Here is an 18,676-nt window from a genome sequence, read left to right as displayed (position 1 = left end):
GGAAATCCTGTCGTGCGGGTGGGCAAGTTTGCAGTATGTGTCCAAAACCCTCCGACTGGTTAACGAGCGGTACTGCGTGGGTCAGCGATGAAGCTACACAGCGTTCCCAGTTAGGTACATTTAGCGGGGAAGGAGGAAATCCAGCTGCACCTCGGCTATTAGTCTTATTATCCATATAACATGTCGTCACGCGGGGCGTGGATGCTACGTTCTGAGCACCACCACGACTTGGACAGAAATGGGCTAAACTCTCACCGCAGTTAGTCGTTCGCTGGTCCGGCGTTGTAAAAGGGTTGTAATGTTCTGACGGTGGCGGGGTCAGTGGCCATGGTGTAGCTTCACTTGCCGCTGGAGTTAATTCCCTGCTGGTCACCAACCGATCATCACGCCACTCCATTTCATCACAGAAGCCCGCATTGTCCTGTCGGGTCTCTTCTATATCCACCAGGAAGGGGTTTAAGCTTACTCTTCGGCTCCTTCCCTCCATTTGCGTTGATACTCCGGTAGCAGTGTCGGCGCCAGTCGCAGCCATCTTGGGAACTTCCAGAAAATTCTTTCGGCCTCCTTCATCCATTTCTTGCCGTTCCCCCCGCCTTTTTCTAGCAGAGCGATCCCGGACGAGCCCCCAGTGTTACCTAATAAGTCTATTTCGGCTCGTCTGCAGGTAACGAGCTCTAAAGGTTCTGCTCCGCTGGCGGCAAAACAAGGAGGAGGCAGATGAAAGCTTGTAGAACTTTTATTCCTCTCTTGGCAAGGCGAATAGCGTACAACCAACTTCACAGCTAGCGTCTCCCGAACTAACTCACCCAGCTCTTCTTCTTCTTCTTCCCCGTTGCTCTCTACCACCCCCTATCGAAAGGCCGGGCCTGTAACACTGCGTACGTTAACAGTAGGAACGGATCTGCAATGGCGGCTGATTTTTACCTGGCTAGCTGAGGCATGTGCCTTAAAGAAATTCATGTCGACTGATGTGACCTCGAGTTTAACAATGCTGAGGGTTCTGGTACGTCCGGATCCGTGGACAGGTTCTGGATAAATGGCAGGCTCACCTTACTTCAGAGCCCTACTTCCTTTGGTGCCTTTGACACGTATTAACACGTCATTCTTTCCCTGCCTTTGATGCCTTATCAGAGACGTGACTCGTTCCCTGCCGTTAATTAAACACGTGACTCGTTTCCTCATAAAGCTCAATGAAATGTCCTCTAATTCAAACCAACACCTAAAGTGAATTAACCAGTCCAGCTTCAAAGCAAAAAATAAAAAAATAAAATAAACACTTACACTTTAAAAATAGTCGGCTAAAGCGGGTTAACGGGATTTAAAAAAAAAAAACAAGCGCAATTTTTATGAAAAACTGCAAGAAAGCTGTGCAGTGACCAGATTAATAGCACTTAGCATAGCCACGGTTGCTAAATTACTCACCATTTTGATGACATTAATTGATAACGAAGTCCGTCAACTGCTTCCTTAGTGCAAAAAAAGGCATTTTATGTCCAGTATTTCTCCACACCAACAGAGCAAGCAAACAGCGAAGCAAATATATTAGCAAAACCGTCCTCCTCATTGTCACGAGCGCCGGCTAAAGGTTAGAACGAGTGCTGGAGCTAGCTTCTGATTGGTGGTCCTCAAGTGGGCGGGACTTATGCATTATTTTTATGTCCCACCCACGTAGAGAGCAGATGTAATTGGCTGATTTTGCTGTCGTTTACATGATATGTATTCCTTCAAGGACTGTTTTTCTTTTTAGTAATACTTTTGTGATTCCACTCTACTCACTATATCCACTTTGGGACTTTTAAAGAACCTAAACGGTAACGCCCACAAAAGAATCGGTTCCCAAAGTGAGGGTCAGGACCCCCGTGGGGGGTCACGAAACACCAAGTGGGATATTTAGTCTTAATGTTACAAAGATAGTAGATAAAAAATATATATATATATATTAGTTGATGAGGCTCTTTCATAAATGGCTTTAAGCAGTGGTTCCACATAGACTTCGTAGGTCGGAAGCTGAAACGTTTGGGAACCACTGTCCTAAAGGTTCCCCAAAAGCTGCATTTAACCTTCAGGGAATCTCCGAGGAACAATCTTTCATGGTTTTCCTGAAGGTCACATTGTAGAAAGTGCAACTAACCTTTAGAAAACCGCCGGGGAACGATCTCTACAGCTTCCTCAAAGTAAGTGTATGGTTATTTAAATAGGAATTCTATTTTAGAGCAATTTAATTTTAATTCAAACTATAGTTATAATTTGGACTAGACCAAAGACAGTTATTAATTAATATTACATTTTTAATCACATTAATTTCTGCTCCTGCTCAATTTTATCACTATATAAAACGTGAGCACAAATAAATTAAATAAATGTAAAGCAATCAGAGAGACTCTTGTAGAACAGGTCAGGGCTGCAGGCTCAAAACTTTAAGCTTTCCAGTTAATAGTTTAATATACGGCAGCAGCTTGTCATGACTTTCTATTAAACTTCAAGTAAAACACTTTTTCATGGAAGAGTTGGAAACAAAAATAACATCTTTCTTCCGCATCAAACAATATTGATGTAAAGCGTTAAACTCTTACAGTATGTCACATCTGAGCTCCTCTTACAAGTTTCCAGAGAACGTTATTGTGCCTTTTTCACGTTACCAACATATATACACATTTAACAGCAATATAACACAGAGCAAAAGTTGTAAAGATTTTCCTCGTAACAATATTCTATTTTGTCTCTCCAACAGCAGGAATGTAGCCTATAAAATGTGCAAAAGTTTGTTCACATATATACCCTCAAACTCATGTCGAGTAAAAACATCTGTCCTTCAGCAAATAGTCAATCTCTTCCAGTTAAAAATAAGTTTCCTCTCTAGTAGGGATTACACAAACAGGTACAAAGTTGTTCCTCGAGTGCAGAATGTGACAGTGACCCTTCGTCAACACCGGGTGTTAACCAGCCAGCGGCGCCGGGGCTCCGTGTAGTCGTGTTAGTTTGTCGGGCTGGCGTCGGGATTAGGACTCGGAGGAGTTGATGTCCTGCGAGGAGGCTCGCAGGGACGGCAGGCGCTCGGCTGCTTTCGCTCTTTCTGCCAGAAAGCGGTCGAACTCTGCGGAGAGATGACAAACGGGAGGAGTCTGTTTTTAGGCCTTTAGAGGTTAATCGCAGCACGGAGTCAAAACGGAGACAAACCGTAGGAACTGAGTGATTACTAATTATTATCAATTAACAGCAGTTCTCTGACTCAGACACATAGGAGGTTTTAATGATGGTTTGTTTATAGACGTTGAAGTAAACACAAAAATTATTAGTTAGTTTTTTTTCAACTTGTCCCTGAAATGATTGGGTCAGGAAGGCAGTAGCTTAGGCCATATTTGATGATGACATGATTAATTAAAAAACAAATAAACAAACAAACAAACAAATAAGGACAGAATAGCGTAGAACCAGATTTAAGAAGTGCCTTACAGTCAGTGACGTCTCTACTGCCATCTGCTGGTTGAACTGTATATCTCACTTGCAGCACATACAGTAAGTGTTTTCTATTGATCAGTTTCACAAATTTAATAAATCCCGCTTGTTGATGGGATAAAAAGTAAAACAGGAGGTTAAATGTAAAGATCTTCACCTTCACTGGTCACACCGTCTGAGTCCTCAAAGTCATCGTACTGCATTACATGAAACACAAAAACATTTTAGTTCACTTAAATGTATGCATATAGTGATGATTGTTTAGTCAACATATAATTCAAGGACAGATACTTAATTCTAATCCAGCGTGGTTGTGGAAATATAACACTTTTAATACCTGAGTCTGGCGTCATTAAGCAAAGACTTTGAACAGTGTTGTAGATGGCTCATTGAACAACCTTTAACCCCAATCGTTTTAATGTTAGCCTCATGTCACCTTTAAGTTCTGTTTATTTCATCTGTCTGTTCTCGTGTGAAAACAAAAGCCTCGTGTTTTTTTTAAACAAATTTAATGAAAGTAATTTCCTTATTGCTTGTTGTTCCAAACCTTACACTTTATCTAGCAGACCTTAGACTAGCCGTTTGCTTGTTATTCTGTCAGATTTAACTCTAAACTGAGGTCGTTCAGTGAGCCATCTGTAACAGGTAAGATATTAATTGTTTCAAACTTTTCCACAGAACCCCTTCTTTTAAACCGATCTGATGTATTGTTTGAAGCTGATTAAAATGAATCTTTTCATCAAAAAGACAGACCTAATAGAGCAAATAATCTGACTTCGATTTATTATTATTATTATTATTATTATTATTATTATTATTATTATTATTATTATTATTATTATTATTATTATTATCTGGTCTACTTACCTCGTCATCCAAAGCAAGCCATTTCTCTATATCATCCATTACATTAGATTGGGTGATGGGAATCTGAGAAAGACAGCAGAGCAAACGCTTGGTGACTGATGTTAAACATTAAAAACACCAATATCAACATGCCACCAAGACACCAAAATGACACAAGCATAACCAAACCCCTTACAACATCGAGATGCTGCCGACTGACACGATGTCCCATGTGACGACGACGTCACATCACGGCTGAAAACAAACCAAAAAAAACACGGCCATGCTCCCACACCAGCATGCAAACCAGTGGGATTCATCTCCAACTACCAAACCCCAACAGAGAGCCGTGCGAAAACAACCCAGATCACAACACGAGGCGAGGGAACAACAAAAAACTGATGTAATGCTTGGACACATCTATCATGGAATGAGACCCACCATTCCCCTTTTAATCATCCAATCTAACTTTGGTGAGGAGCTGCGGGAGGAGGCTGGACTTTCATCCTTTGTACACACACACACACACACACACAGAGTTCATTTAAAAGGAAACAAACCGGTAAAAAAGCAGCATTCTTATTGGAGTTAATCCACTGGTTTTGTACCATTTCCTTCTTTGTTCATTCCTCATGTTTTACACGTCACTGCCTGTGTCTGAGTCTCCAGTTGCAAACACAAAAGTGGCTACAACTAAAATCAGTTTTACAGATATTGGTAGAACATTGGTTGTGGTAGTCTCTGAGACTCATCCCCAACAAGTGCTCCAAAATATCCGCAGGCGATATCCATTCCTTCAAGGAGTTCTAGTCTTTACTTAACTCTGCAAACCTTAGAAACTAAATATGTGACGAGTTTCCTGGCTGCTGTGGCAGACAAGTTGAAAATTCTATTATAATGCCTTAAATCAAAGCAAATAAATAAACCCAAACTTCCTGGTGTCTCTGCTTACCGTTCCAGTGTTTTGTAAAGTGTCATCCTGAGCTCGAGCCCGGCCGTCCACTGAGGCTTCGTTCTTGGAACTGAAACACAAGTTTTTACACATCGGTTACAACCTTGTACACCGATAAAGCCTGCAGACGTTTCCGAAATGCAACCGAGGTCAGTAAGAAGCAGTTGTTGTGCATCGAGGCCCATTTAAATCTTTCCCGCCAACTGGTTTCATGTGTCAGAAACGCCTTAGCGTTTTCTTCTTCTTCTCTCTACTTGAGCAGCTTCTCAAACCTGCAGCAACCCCTCTCAACTCAACTTCTTTTTTTAAAAACTTCAGTCTTTATTTACCTTGATCTCTGTTGGGTTAGGACGTTTATTTTCTGCGATAACAGGTCATCGGACTCACTTGTACCTGCAAAAAGGAAAAAAAGGAGAGATTTTAATTGCACGGAATAAAAAGCAGCATAGAGATCACACACGATGGAAACGTTCAGCCATCGCGATCGCTGCGTGCGCTAAACGGATCAGCTTCAGAGGATATATGTCGTTTTTTTGATCTGAACTCATTTAAGGTGGAAGGAGGCAGCGAATACAGTAAATGAGCCATCGTGATGCAGGATGTGGGTGCACTGGTGAAGTGGGTTTGTGGAGTTTGGGCACCTAAGAAAGAAACACTGATGGTGGACAGCATGCAGCTGGGGTCATGATGGGTATGAATTTTTTAGATTTATTTTAACGGTTCTTTTCCCAGGTGGAATAATTCTCCACCTGAGCTGAGCACGGCCTGGGACCAGGCCTGTTTTCTTTTTCTGAGGCTTTGAAATGTTTGTCTGAAACCTCCTCGGGACCAAGTGAAAGATTTTGCTTTCACGACCACAGAAGCCGCAGCCCCTTCTGGCCGTCCGGTACCTGTCAGCTGCTTCAGGAGTCTTCAGGGACAGAAAAGATGAACCGTAAATGACTGGAGCACGAGGTTACAGATCTAAAAGACCAAATCTCAAAACATGAGGAGCGACCGGGACAAATAGGAGACACCAGAGACACCAGAGGGCGCCGCGGTACCTGCTTCGCCTTGATATGGAGCTTTCAGATCTCCGAAGTTGATCAGGATTTTCCAGATTCCAGAAGGAAGTGAAAGAAAGAATCTAATTGGATATATAGAGGAGTTGCTTCAAGAGACACTGAAACAACCACCAGAAAAGAAAATCAGGATTCAGAGGGCACACGGCTGACTTGGACTCAAACGTGTCCCCCCCAGATCACTCACAGTGAGATTCCTGGAGCTCAGAGGATTAAGGATTCTTTTACTAATAGCCAAAAAATGATAACGACAAACTGGAACTTACTGAACGGGCACAGAGACTGAAAGTTTGCGACTGGAAACTGATGTTTCTGAACAGAGGGGGTCGTGTGTTTGATGCTGTATTTAAACAAATGAGTGAGGGACGTGGACTTCTGCAACAAATTCATTAAAACCCAAACGTCCAATTGTTGAACGAGTCTGTAAATGACGCTGGACTGAGTTGAACTCCTCTTATTTATGAAACTTTTAGTCTACTCTCTTTCAAAATACTCTGTGAGGCTCTGTGTCGGAGAATGTTATGCTCTGTAATTAAACAAAAAGCTTAAAAATATAAACCATTTGCTGTGTTGTCTTCATCCTGTTTTCAGTTAATAAAACCTTGTGCAACCCTTACTCGTCAGAAGCACTTACTAAGTTTCGCCATCTGACTGGACACACTGTCGGCTTTGGACAGGCTGAAGGAGCTGTCGCTTCGAAGCGATGGGACTCCCGACTGGCCTACGGATGAATCGAGGTCTGCGAGGTTGACGTAACTGTGGCTCTGAAGGCAATAAAACAGGAGCCTGTTAGTCACCCGTTGCGCGCAGTTCGCCGTGGCGTTACAGAGCCACGCGCTCTCTACCTTCTGCTCCGCGCTTTGACCGTTCATTAATCGCCTTTCGAACCTGCAAGCAGCGGGACAAGCATATGAGCGGGAGAACAAAAATATCCTGACATGTGAACAAATGAGTGACGATGATAATAACAGCGATGAGGTCACCTGTGGTAGCGGGTGAAGGCGGTGTTCATGTCATCGTTAGTCGCCAGTAACTCCTGGATCAGCCTCTCCTCGCTGAGCCTGGGGATGATCTTCACGATCCTGTCCTGCATCTCCTTACAAACGGTGTACAGCTGCTAATGACACAATGAGACAGAGAATGTGTGGGCGGGGGGAGGGGGTTGAAGGGCCGGATGCCGCACAAAACGCATGAAGTGCGAGATCAGTTAAGGGTAATGGTCCTTTTCCTGCAACAGTCCGAGCTGATGCACTCGCCGACATAAAAAAAGCTAAACGCCCAAAAGGAAGGACGTAATTTGGATGTCATCTGGTCCGCGTGCAGACCAGTGACGAGGGCGGATGTGATCTGATGTGCAAGAAGCGGGCACCAGGGGGTGTAGGTGGCAAAATCTGCACGTCTTACCCCTCTTAGACTGCACCCCGGTCCAGCCTTTAAGCTGCATCAGGGTGAGGATCGCTAATGTTGTTTTTCCATTTGATCTGAGATCACATGACCATCAATTTAGTTCCACCTCTCAGTCTGGGTGCTTAACTTTTTTTATGTCAGGGAGTAGATTTGAGAATAAAGGACAATTTTATTTGTTTTGTTTTTTCTCCCCTTTTCAGATAAAGGTTTACCTCCAGCAGCTCCATGTCTGCTTGTTTTACCGTGACCGGGTCCAGATGGCTCATCATCTCTGACATCGTGGTCAGGTTGCTTCGCACCACCCCCAGCTCCGTTTTTAGCTTTTTCACCTGGAACGTAAAGGTTCGCTTAACTACGACAGGTGGCTGAAAATCAGGCAAATACTGACGAAGGCTTAGAGGTCAAAGTGAGCGGAGAGACACAGGAACGATAAAAGTAGTCGTGTTAACTGACAAGGAGGAAGAGAAAGTGGCGTTTTCTGGCTTCATCACCTGGCTGGGGGTGAAGGCATGGTTTCCCTCCAGGGCCAGTTTGAGCTCAGAGATTTGAGATGGGATGAGAGGAGGTTTAGAAGACAAGCACACAGCGGGTAAAGCAGTGACAGCGGGCCCGTTCCCAGCCGAAGTCTGACAGGCAGAGGCACAGAGAGGACAAGAAACGAGCAAAAGATAAGACGAAAGCAGGCGGCCATTAGCAGCCGAACGGGAAACCCAACACCGCCTGCACCTTTTTTGGGCCTTGACCCGATGAATACCAATCGGCCTGAGCCACGGGGAACTCCAGTCCCTTCCTTCGCAGGTCTTCATACACCGACACCACGCCCGTCAGGTCGGGCGAGCTGCGGAATGCGTCGGCCCACGCCTTGGCGAGTGACAAAAACAAAAAACACAAATTACTGACAGGCGAGCCAAGTGACGAGGCGAGGCGTCTTCAACCGCGGCTCGCGCCCCACCTGTACGATGCCGAGCACTCTGTCGTGCACCACCTGCGGAGGGTTGTTCCTCGGGATGATCGAGCGCACCAGAACCCCCTCTATGAAATCCCGTGTCGACACCAGGACGTGAAACCTGTAGCCGCAGTTTTTCACGCAGGTTTCCAGAACCTGCGGTCAAATTAAAAACAAGAAGAGACGTAAAAAAAATACTTAAAGCTGAACTGAAAAGGTGTTTTGAAGCCAACATCAGTTGAAAGAAAGAAAAAAAATATGCAAAATTAAAAAAAAAACAAAAACCAAAAAAACTATTTTTCGGACCACTTCAAAGAGAAGCACCGCTCCGACCCTACTTCAAATGTGAAATGAACGCTCGCCGTCATTAAAAGGTCTGAGCTGCTTACAGGCCGACAGCCTGAGATCAGTTTGTGATTCAGAGAAAAGAATATAAACAATCCATGTGTTTAAACAAAAGAACCTACTGTTGATTAGTTTACTCTGGTGTGAGAGTTCATAAACGCTACTCTGAAGCTCACGTTTTTAACGAATTAGCATTGTTAGCATCCAGTTAGCAACGTTAGCTCTCTCCTGCTGTCTTTATGTTGATTTGCAGTGTTGTGTACTGATGTTATGACAACAATCTGGAGGTAATCTGTTCTCACCGTTCCATGTTCCTAACTGGGTCATTATGAATCTTGTTTTGTCGGCCATGACGGTCCTGGTGATCGTCGGAATCCGAATCTAAAGAGTTTCGATCTGATTCCGGAGATCCAGCCATCAGCTCAGGTTCATACTGGTGTGGTTGTATATCCAGTACTCCTGTGAAGTCTTCCGGCATTTCTTCATGTTCAGAAAAGGGCTTTTCTCTTCCATTTCCACGAGTAAATAACCGGACAGTAGCGGCGTTCTTGGCCGGCCGTGGCACAGCGCTTGGTCACAAATTACCCACTTCGGAAATCATTGACTAAAACTTATTGAAGTTTTAGGTCAGATAAACGAGTCCCTGCAATGTTGTGTGGATGTGTTTGACTAAATAACATTCATGAAATGTAAATTTTTTGAGATTTGATCTCAGTTCAGCTTTAAATTAAAGAGCCCTGAAGGAATACATATCACCCACAGCCTTTTATGGCAGCGTTTTAAATTAAGAGTATCTTATGATGAAAAGAAGCTGTAGTCGTTTTGGTCAAATCGCACGTGGTGTTATGAGATCGTGTTGGATGTATTAGTGCTCGGAGTACATGGTGTGATACCACAGCAGCCATTCAGCCGTTTTTGTGTTTCCTAAAGTCACTCAGCCGTGGCACCCATCTTGCATTGGGATGACTCAGAAGTTAATCAGTTGTGAATGTACATCAAATGGTTACATCTACGGCCGGCAGTTGTGTATGGCTGTGAGATCTGTAAATCTAATCACTGAGCGAACACTCACAGTGAGCGTCAACATGACCTCCTTAAAATTCTTGTTGCCGACGATCCTCTTCTTTATGGCTCTGAGTGCATCTCTGGGGCTGAAATCAGAGAGTTTGCAACAGTCAGAGGCTTGTAAGCTCCAGGGAGCGGCTTGGTTTCTGATGTTGACAGATAAAACACACAAACACACCCTTCCTCTGAGCTGTTGATCAGGTCACAGATCTCCATGTTGACTTCCCAGTCCTCGGACGGTAAGCTGGAGCTGGTCGCGCGCTCTGTGAAAAGGGAGGGAGGAGGAACACGGTGGATAGGCGTGTACGTGTACTCGTGAACAGGTTGGCCCGGGTGATCGCCGCGCCCGTACGGACGCTTTGAAATCAGCTGCGAGGAAAAAGCTCCGCAGAAAAAGCAGCGGAGGGAGACTAGTATGGCAAGCAATCGTGTCATATAATCAGGGTTGTTAAACCCCCCCCATCTGTGGCTATTTATGTAATCATTCGATACCCCGGATATCAAGCGTCACTGTCCCACACTAGCTAGGTCAAAACAATAGAATTTTGGATTTTGTTTTGCTTTAAACTGATTTTTCTAATAAACCCAAGAGAGACTTTATTAAACTTCCTGTTTGACACATGCGTGCTAGGGCACAGTTTACAGTTGCATTTTATAGTGAAATTCCAGATCCTACAGTGCTGTACATAGCACGCGACCACACTGGAGACAGAAGTTCGCCATCTGTCCCTGCTTCGGGGAAGGTTGAAAACCAACAACAGAAAACTAGCATTTGTTTCCTTTTCCTGTGGCACCGAACCCAAACCAAGCCGTGACCCTCACACTGAGACGTGGCTCAAATCCAGACTTGAAGCGCACCCTAACGTACAATCACGGTTTCTAATTACGCCGCAAACCACTTTAGCTTAAAGCAGCTTTTTTTTTTTTTTTTTTTAACTAAAGTTACGAGGAATGTTGATGAACAAATAACATCTTACTTGCAGTAAGGAGCTCTTTGAATGATCTGGAGAAATAAGGTTTGATTCTGACTGGACTGGCTTACACTCACATATAGAACAGATGTGTATGTAAACAATACCATGGGGTAGCAGCACAGCTCATTACGTGTGGTACATGGGAGGTATTTACACGGTACATCCCAGTTATTCAGCGTGTATTTAACCAGGTATGTGCCTGGTACCAACAACTGGGTCGTAGGTAGGTACCCAGTAAGTACAGGGTAAGTACCAGATAAAGTACAGGACTGTGTTGTGTATTACTACCTCATAGAGTAATGTGAAACTGATAATACTGTACATAAGCTGCTATGAAATTTTGGAAATTAAAGCTACTGCCATCCGTGCGTCAGTCCTGCTGTACAGAGAGCTATCACCGACAGGTAAGATATTTATGGTTCGTAATCTCACCACTAACCCCCCATCCTGACCCAAAACAATCTATTCAGGCGATCACGGTGACATACTAGTTGACTAAATATGAAATCGTATTTGTAGCAGAAACAGCCAGAGTGTTTCCAGGAGCTTCAGCCTCAGGTGGACCACCAGGTGACGTCAGTGTGGGTGGAGCTTCAGCTGCTGCAGGTGTAAACAGGCAGAAATGCGAGTTTACGGACTCTGCAGCAGATCCTTCCGCACGGAGCTGCAGCTGCTTCTCTGACTGACACACACACACACACACACACACACACACACACACACCATGAAGGCAGCACATTTGGGTCAGCTTCACGTCTCGCCCGGCTCGGTTCGGATCGGTTTGTGTCGTGTCGGGGTGGGGGGACGACGACGACACACAACAGGCCCACCTCGCAGCCCGCCCCCTCCCTCCCCCTGCCGCTGACTCATTGTCCAGAAGAGGCGTCAATCACCCCATAAGCCGCTATCATCCTTAAATTATTTACATTGTTTTTTTTGTTTTTTTCCTGTTAGAGCGTTTACGCATTGTATCACAAACATACCATTTAAAGAGAATAAAGCCACCTTGTGTGATATTAGAAAGCAACTGAGCAGGGAGGCTGCAGGCCTGTTCAGCAGAGCTCACCTATCCGCTGCCCGACCGGCGAGCCGAACGGGTTCCCCAGCAGGAACTCCATGACGGTGGACGGACAGGGAACCCCCCACCCGCCCGCCCGGGGGTCCGAGCCGAACCGAGCCGAGCCGAGCCCCGACAACGAGCCGCTCCGAGCCGAGCCGGGCTGTGTGGGGTGCACCGACCGAAGCCGCTCGGCCTTTAAAGGGAAAGCAGCCCGCAGTGACCAGATTGGAGGCTGGGATGGCGTCAGGAGCCGCGCCCCCTGCTGGCAGCGGACAGTACTGCTCGACGGGGTTGCCAGATAGGAAATGACGTATCGTATTCTCGCTTCCAAACAGGAGTGGCCGATCCTGGTCCTGGAGAGCCACTATCCTGCAGGTTTTACTTGTTTCTCTGCTCCAACACACCTGATTTGAATCAATGGGTGATTAACAGGCTTCTGTAGAACACGAAGAGGTATTTTAGTTATTGAATCAGGTGTTGGAGCAGGGAAATAAGTAAAACATGCAGAATAGTGGCCTTCGAGGACCAGGGTTAGACACCCCTGCTTTGAAACAATCATATTTTCACCCAATCTATCATATGTTTTGAGTGGGGGCACACACAGGTGGGTGTTCTGGCAAATGTAAACAATTTTTTTCCCTCAGTGCACTGAAATGCCCAAACTATCATTTGTCATATTGTATAGAGCAGTGGTTCCCAAATTGTTTAGCTTAAAACAATAGTGACAAAGGTGCGTGACCTCATCTGTTGGCTGTTTAAATATCAAACAATGCTAATGTCCATATTAAATACGGGCATAACAGTGTGCTATGCAACACAAACAGTCTTAACATCCATTATGCTATTTCTTTTATCAGTTTATGATTTGTATTTCAACTCTCTGTAACAATTATGGAGCAAATATATCATAAAAACTAGGTTTAAAATGTGGAGATTATTTAAGGACCCCTACTTGGTGTTGGGTGACCCACATTGGGGTCCAGACTTCAGCTTTGGGAATCATGTCGTAGTACTATCGTATATCTGGCAACACAGCTGCTCAAACAGGTCTTCAATCAGGTCAATCAGGATTTTACTGTTAAAATGCCCTAAAAGTCTTTGGTTTACAGGGCTGACGGCAGGCTCATTTAAAAGCTAAACACTTTTGAAAGAAATACAAGTTGTTGTAGTTGTGTTCTTCTATACGCATGTAGGATTCATTCATAGCAATAACCATAAAATAATGCTCCAATTCCTTGTAATTTCCTTCCTTTTTCCTTTTCAAAACGATGAGAAATTTTATTTCAAAATTGTTTGTAATCAGTTTCCAAATTCCAAAGTATTTTTTCCACAAAGGTTTTTAATCCTGCATTAAAAAACAGACTAAAAGTAATCAAAGATTAAAACAGTAGTTTGAATCTGTGATAGTTATGGACAAGTAATATCTTACCTGTTGCAGATAGATCTTTGAACCGTATCGGTTTAGAAATTTAGAGTAATGAGGTGTTTCATTTGTATTTTTTGAGTTTCAACTTAAAAGAATACTTTTTTGTGTGTGTGTGTGTAGTATTGTGTGCTCGGACATCTGGGCTTCCGTAGCAGCTCCTCTTTATGCTTTTACTGACAGTTCTTCTTCGCTTGTTTAGTTGTGTTTCAGTTGCTTATAAACCTTTTAGCACACTTTGATGAAACTCACAAAAAGCGGGTATGCAGTATATGTGGCGCATAGGGGCTGTAGGGGGCGCCAAAGCAATGATTATAAAACTATTTCTAGTCGAGGTTTTCTGTATTTAACAGCTGTTTGTGCATGTGTAAATGATATGATCAATAACAGAGACAGGTCACTGATTAGGCGCCCATCCGCTCCCTCAACTACCCCCACAAGTGGCCTAAAGAAATGTTCTGATGGGCCATATCCAAGATCAAATATTGTTTTTTTTAAAATTCCACGAATAAATAAGATTTATACGCATTAAAAAAGAAGAAAAAAAAACAGGAATACATACAGCGAAGCTGATGACAATGATTAGCTGCATTAGCTCATCAGCTCTGATGGACTTAAGCTCATTCTTGCAAACCCACAACAGGTGAGATACTCATTACTCACAACCTCGACACAGACGTCCACTTCAAAATGACCAAACTACGGCTCTAAGTCGCTGCATGAATGTTTATTTCTCAGTGATGTCATGCTAAAATGAAAACAGGGGCACCTATATAAACAGAAATAATATTTTAAAGTAATATTTTAAGACGTTTTTAGCCATAAACCTAGAATTTTTTTACACAATGAGTTTATTGCTCAGGTATGCAGGTACATATTAGACTAAAGGTAACAAAAGCCCATAGTGTTGGGGAAATAAAACCCTTTTTAGGCGCAAACATTAATTAACTGCATAAATATGAGGGTTAATTTCCGTGGATCGCTTCATGCAGCGTTTATTTGGAATCTTAGTGCAGCGGCGCTCCCGGGACCTGTCGACCAGCTTTGCAGGTCAAGTGAAGTCACCTGAGGCGAGGCGTTTTGCTCCGGCTCCGTCCGAAATACAGGTTTGACAACAGAGACGCCCAGCAGTTACTATCCAAAACGCATCGGGGAGGGTTTAAACACGTGTGATCGGTTCACGGGTCAGAGTCCAAAGTGTTGGACGGAAATGACAGTCGGCGGCGTCAATGGGCGTGGCGTATCAAGGATGTCGGTCCAGTCTCGCGTTTACGCTGCTTCCAGGAGGCCTCGCAGGTTCTGTTTCTCCTGTCAGGACATCAGAGCTGTTGAAGTCATGCGGAGGAGTCCGTGTAAACCTGCTGCTTTGTTTGCAGTCTAAACCGGCAGCTTCTTAAGCAAATATACGCTTGTAAAGGCCTCCTAAATCCAAATTATAACAGTGTTCAGAACAAAGTGTGGACCTGACTCATCGCTGTCAGTGTAGAGGTGCTGCTTCATAACAACCAGTTAATATATTAATGAAAGGCTACAAAAATGATGGAGACGTCTTATGTTTTAATCCCGCACTGTTCTGAAAAAGTCTTTAATTCTAATATCACAGCGTGTTGGTTTCAGAAGCTTTTCCTTCCGTCATAGTTGTTGTTCCCTCTGTCGTCCTCCATCGCCTTCTCCAGCCAGTCTCTCTCCTGCTCTGACTCGGAGTCGCTGGCTTCGCTCGCATCAGCCGCCAGCAGGCGGGAGTAGTTGATCCTGCGCTGCCGGGGGGCTTTCCACTGGAGCAGAGGCAGGCACACGCACCACGCTGTCAGCAACGCCGCCACGCCTCTGAACAGCCACTTCACCCCGAACCTCTGCGCCACGAACCCCCCCGCGAAACTGCCGAGCCCGCTCCCCAGGAGCAGACACAGGCAGTCGAAGACCCTCCTCACCCTCCTCTCGGTGCCCGGCGTGGCCACGTCCTCGCACTGGATCCTCACGGCCCACCAGAGGGCGCCGGCGCTAAAAGAGCTGAGCACCTGAGCGGGGAGGGCGGCCCAGGGTCCCCAGAGGAAGGAGTAGTAGAGGCACTGTAAGCCGAGGCTCGCAGTCCCAACGACAAGCACCCTCCCCGGGCTGAGGAGCTTCGAGACCCGGGCGGACAGAAGGGGGAAGGCGGCCTCGGAGAGCACAGCGACGGACAGAGACACCCCCATGTGCAGCTCGCTGCTGCCGTGATCCTGCATCTGCCAGAGGAGGAAGTTCTCCACGGCCGAGCGGGCCACCCCAGCGAGGAAGACGGTGGCGGCGCAGAGCAGGGCACGGGGCGATCCGTGCACGAGCTGCATGGCTTTCAGCAGCCCGCTGGCGCGGTCACGCTTCTTACTCAGGTAGAGGGGGAGGCAGGCGGCCACGGGCAGGGCGGCAGTCACCAGGCCGGCGTAGCAGTAGAAATGCACCGCCGACCTGGGGGTGTCGGCAGCGATGAGGCAACCGAGCCGGCTGACCAGCAGCCCGGCGCCCCCGACCCCGCACGCCGCGCCGAGCAAACCCCACACCTCGGTGCTGCTGTAATGGTCCGAGGCGTCGGCGAAGTCCAGGTACTCATAGAGCCCGTCGTCTACAGTCCACTCCAGGGGCGCCGACACCAGCTCCCACACGGACACGATGATGAGTATGAGGAAGAAGAGCTGGCTCTGAGAGTCCATCTCCTTCAGGCTGCCCAGAAACCCAGACCTCCTCGTCTGCGCCTCCTCCGGCTGATCCAGAGCAAACACGGACCTGTTGTGTCTCACTTTAGCCTCCAAAGAACTCACAGTAGAATTCACAGTGTTGATCTCTTCACGACCGCTGTTGAGAACCACCGATGCATTTTCTTTCGACAGCGGAGGGTGGGGTTTATCTCGGTGATCCGAGGAAGACGCATTTCTGGCTTCAGGAGCAGGTTTCGCATCAGCGGAGGTGTTGGAAGGGACGGCGGTCAGAGTGTGCGGCCGTATTCTGGCACTAGTTGTGTTGAGCGGATCGTGAAGACTTTGGCTCGGAGCTGAACTCGGGTTCGAAGCGTTACAGGAGCCGGCCGGCGCACACGGCGCCCCCGCGGGCGGGAGAACCAGCAGGGTGAGGGCCGCCGCGGCCGAAAGCACGAGCGAGCAGCCGACGGCCGCTCGCCTCTTGTTGTAGTGTTTGGCCAGCAGGCTCGCCACGGGGCTCCACACCAGCGCCATGAGGTGCCTGGCGCCCACGACGATGCCCGCCATCGCCGGACACAGGCCCAGCTGCCTGAAGTAGAGCGTGAGGAAGGGGAGCAGGCAGGCCTTGGAACAGGAGCGCAGGAAGCCGAAGGTGCCGGCGAGGGCGAGGGCCCGCTTGATGTTGATCTGCTTGGTCCTCCTCATGGCGGTTGCCTCGAGGAGACGTCACACGGCTTTCAGGCTGGAGGGGGGGGACACAGAGGACAGGAAGTCAACCCGATGAAATACTGAGCAACAGCAACGCAGGAGGAGGAAGTAAGGAAGTGGGGAAATAAGTTTGTAAGCCCACAAACACACTCCCTTTCGCCCGTTTTAATGTGTTTCCGCTCTAATACGCTTGTTTTGTCTTATTAACTTGGAACCTTTTCGTCTTTTATTTTACCACAGCCTTATTTTAAACCATCTTCTTTCAATGCTTAATTCTTCTCAAACATTAAATTTGACATTAATGGAATTGAAAAATAAACAATTTCTGTTGCAGCTGCAAGAATCCAAGAAAGTTGCAATAAAGTGCTCCAAATGAAGTATCTGAAGGCGTTTGTTCCGTCTCCCGTTATTGATTAAAGCCTGCAGCAGATAAGAAGAGGAAGGCTTTTATTTAAAATAAAGGTATCTTTTGCATAAAGAGGCAGCCTAAATGCACTTTTAACATTTATTAGTTAATCCTAAACGAGTGCATCCTGGTCAGAAAGCGGAAACGTGCAGGTGAAACCACCCCGGAACGGGACGGTCATGGACACCTGTCTCTCTGCGAGCGTTTGTCCACGTCACGCCAAGTTCACGAGACAAGACAGAAAATAAAATAATTCAAAAGAGCGAGAAGAAAGTTAAACTTTTACCTGTTCCCGCTCTTCGGTTTGTTTGTTTGGTTGTTTTGTTTTAAACTCCTCTGGTGACCATTTTAAGCCTCCGGTGTTCCGCCCCAGCAGCAGGTCGTGTTCGGTTCGGCAGACACCTGTTCGGCCCCGGAGGCGTCTCCTTCCACCGCGGCCAACTTTAGGGCTTCACCTGAGGGAGAGCGTTTCCATGACTACAGCGCCGCCTGGCGGAGCGGCTGCCTCGGCGCGCGGTAACGACCGAGGTCTCCCCGAACCGGGACCGAACCCAAAAAGTGGGAACAAACGGAGCGGATCCAGCTGTTCTGTCGAACCGTCCGCAGTCCAGGACGGCCTCCCTGCAGCCCGCTGGGAGTTAAAGGGATATTCCGGCTAATTTGAAATGTAGTTCTGTGGTAAACGGGCTGCAGGCGCATAAGGGCAGGTAGGGCCCCACGGAAATAATAATAATAATAATAATAATAATAATAATAATAATAATAATAATAATAATAATAATAATAATAATTCATTCACCCCAAAAAAGTAGTTCCACCTAATAAGTAACTTTTTTTCTTTCAGCTGTCGCCACAGCGAGTCATCCTCCATCTAACTCTGTCTTTTGTGTCCTCTGTCCTCACTCCAACTACGTCCATATCCTCTCTGCATCCATATATCTTCTCTTTGTCTTTTTCTTGGCAGCTGCGTCTCTAACATCCTTCTACCAATATACCCACTGTCCCTCCTCTGCACATGTCCAAACCATCTCAGTCTGGCCTCTTTAACTTTTATCTCCCAGTCCTTCAACCTGTGCTGTACCTCTGATGACCTCATTCCCAGTGGTGGAGAAAGTATTCAAACACTGTACTTAAGTCAAAGTACAAATACACAGACAAAAATGTACTCAAGTAAAAGTAAAAGTACCACATTAACATTTGTACTTAAGTAAAAGTAAGAAAGTACTGGCTTTTAAAACTACTTAAGTATTAAAAGTAAAAGTACTTGTCTACTGTATTACCTAAAGGCTAATACAATGTCATTAAGTGTGCCTATCGTATTTAATTTTAATACATCAGTAATGTACCATTTTAAT

General features: G+C 45.9%; 2 protein-coding genes across 9 annotated transcripts; both read right to left on the bottom strand.

The window, feature by feature from the left end:
- Window positions 1-2,416: 2,416 nt before the first annotated feature.
- On the bottom strand, window positions 2,417-12,364 carry tom1 (target of myb1 membrane trafficking protein). Of its 8 annotated transcripts, XM_037978587.1 has the most exons (17): window positions 12,119-12,363; window positions 11,541-11,734; window positions 10,257-10,341; window positions 10,086-10,164; window positions 8,675-8,824; window positions 8,449-8,583; window positions 8,214-8,348; window positions 7,935-8,051; window positions 7,299-7,432; window positions 7,161-7,203; window positions 6,950-7,079; window positions 5,584-5,647; window positions 5,255-5,324; window positions 4,744-4,809; window positions 4,324-4,386; window positions 3,614-3,653; window positions 2,417-3,094 (listed from the first exon to the last, which is right to left on the bottom strand). In XM_037978587.1, the coding sequence occupies exons 3-17, from the start codon at window positions 10,292-10,294 to the stop codon at window positions 3,000-3,002; spliced, it is 1,359 nt and encodes a 452-aa protein (XP_037834515.1). In that variant the 5' UTR covers window positions 10,295-10,341; window positions 11,541-11,734; window positions 12,119-12,363; the 3' UTR covers window positions 2,417-2,999. The 8 variants fall into 8 exon arrangements, with proteins under 8 accessions (XP_037834515.1, XP_017272244.1, XP_017272247.1 ...); XM_017416755.3 differs by lacking the exon at window positions 11,541-11,734 and having other exon boundaries at window positions 12,119-12,364; XM_017416758.3 differs by lacking the exon at window positions 12,119-12,363 and having other exon boundaries at window positions 11,541-12,100.
- Window positions 12,365-14,247: 1,883 nt separating this feature from the next.
- Window positions 14,248-17,781, bottom strand: mfsd6l (major facilitator superfamily domain containing 6-like). Its single transcript, XM_017416754.3, has 2 exons — window positions 17,608-17,781; window positions 14,248-16,949 (listed from the first exon to the last, which is right to left on the bottom strand). Exon 2 carries the CDS (start codon window positions 16,910-16,912, stop codon window positions 15,149-15,151), a length of 1,764 nt encoding a protein of 587 aa, XP_017272243.1. The 5' UTR covers window positions 16,913-16,949; window positions 17,608-17,781; the 3' UTR covers window positions 14,248-15,148.
- Between the last annotated feature and the right edge of the window lie 895 nt (window positions 17,782-18,676).

The sequence above is a fragment of the Kryptolebias marmoratus genome, linkage group LG12 (genome assembly GCF_001649575.2).
Source record: "Kryptolebias marmoratus isolate JLee-2015 linkage group LG12, ASM164957v2, whole genome shotgun sequence".
Lineage (NCBI taxonomy): Eukaryota > Metazoa > Chordata > Actinopteri > Cyprinodontiformes > Rivulidae > Kryptolebias > Kryptolebias marmoratus.
Note: the sequence above shows the minus strand (reverse complement) of the source record. Positions and strands in the feature narration are given on the sequence as shown.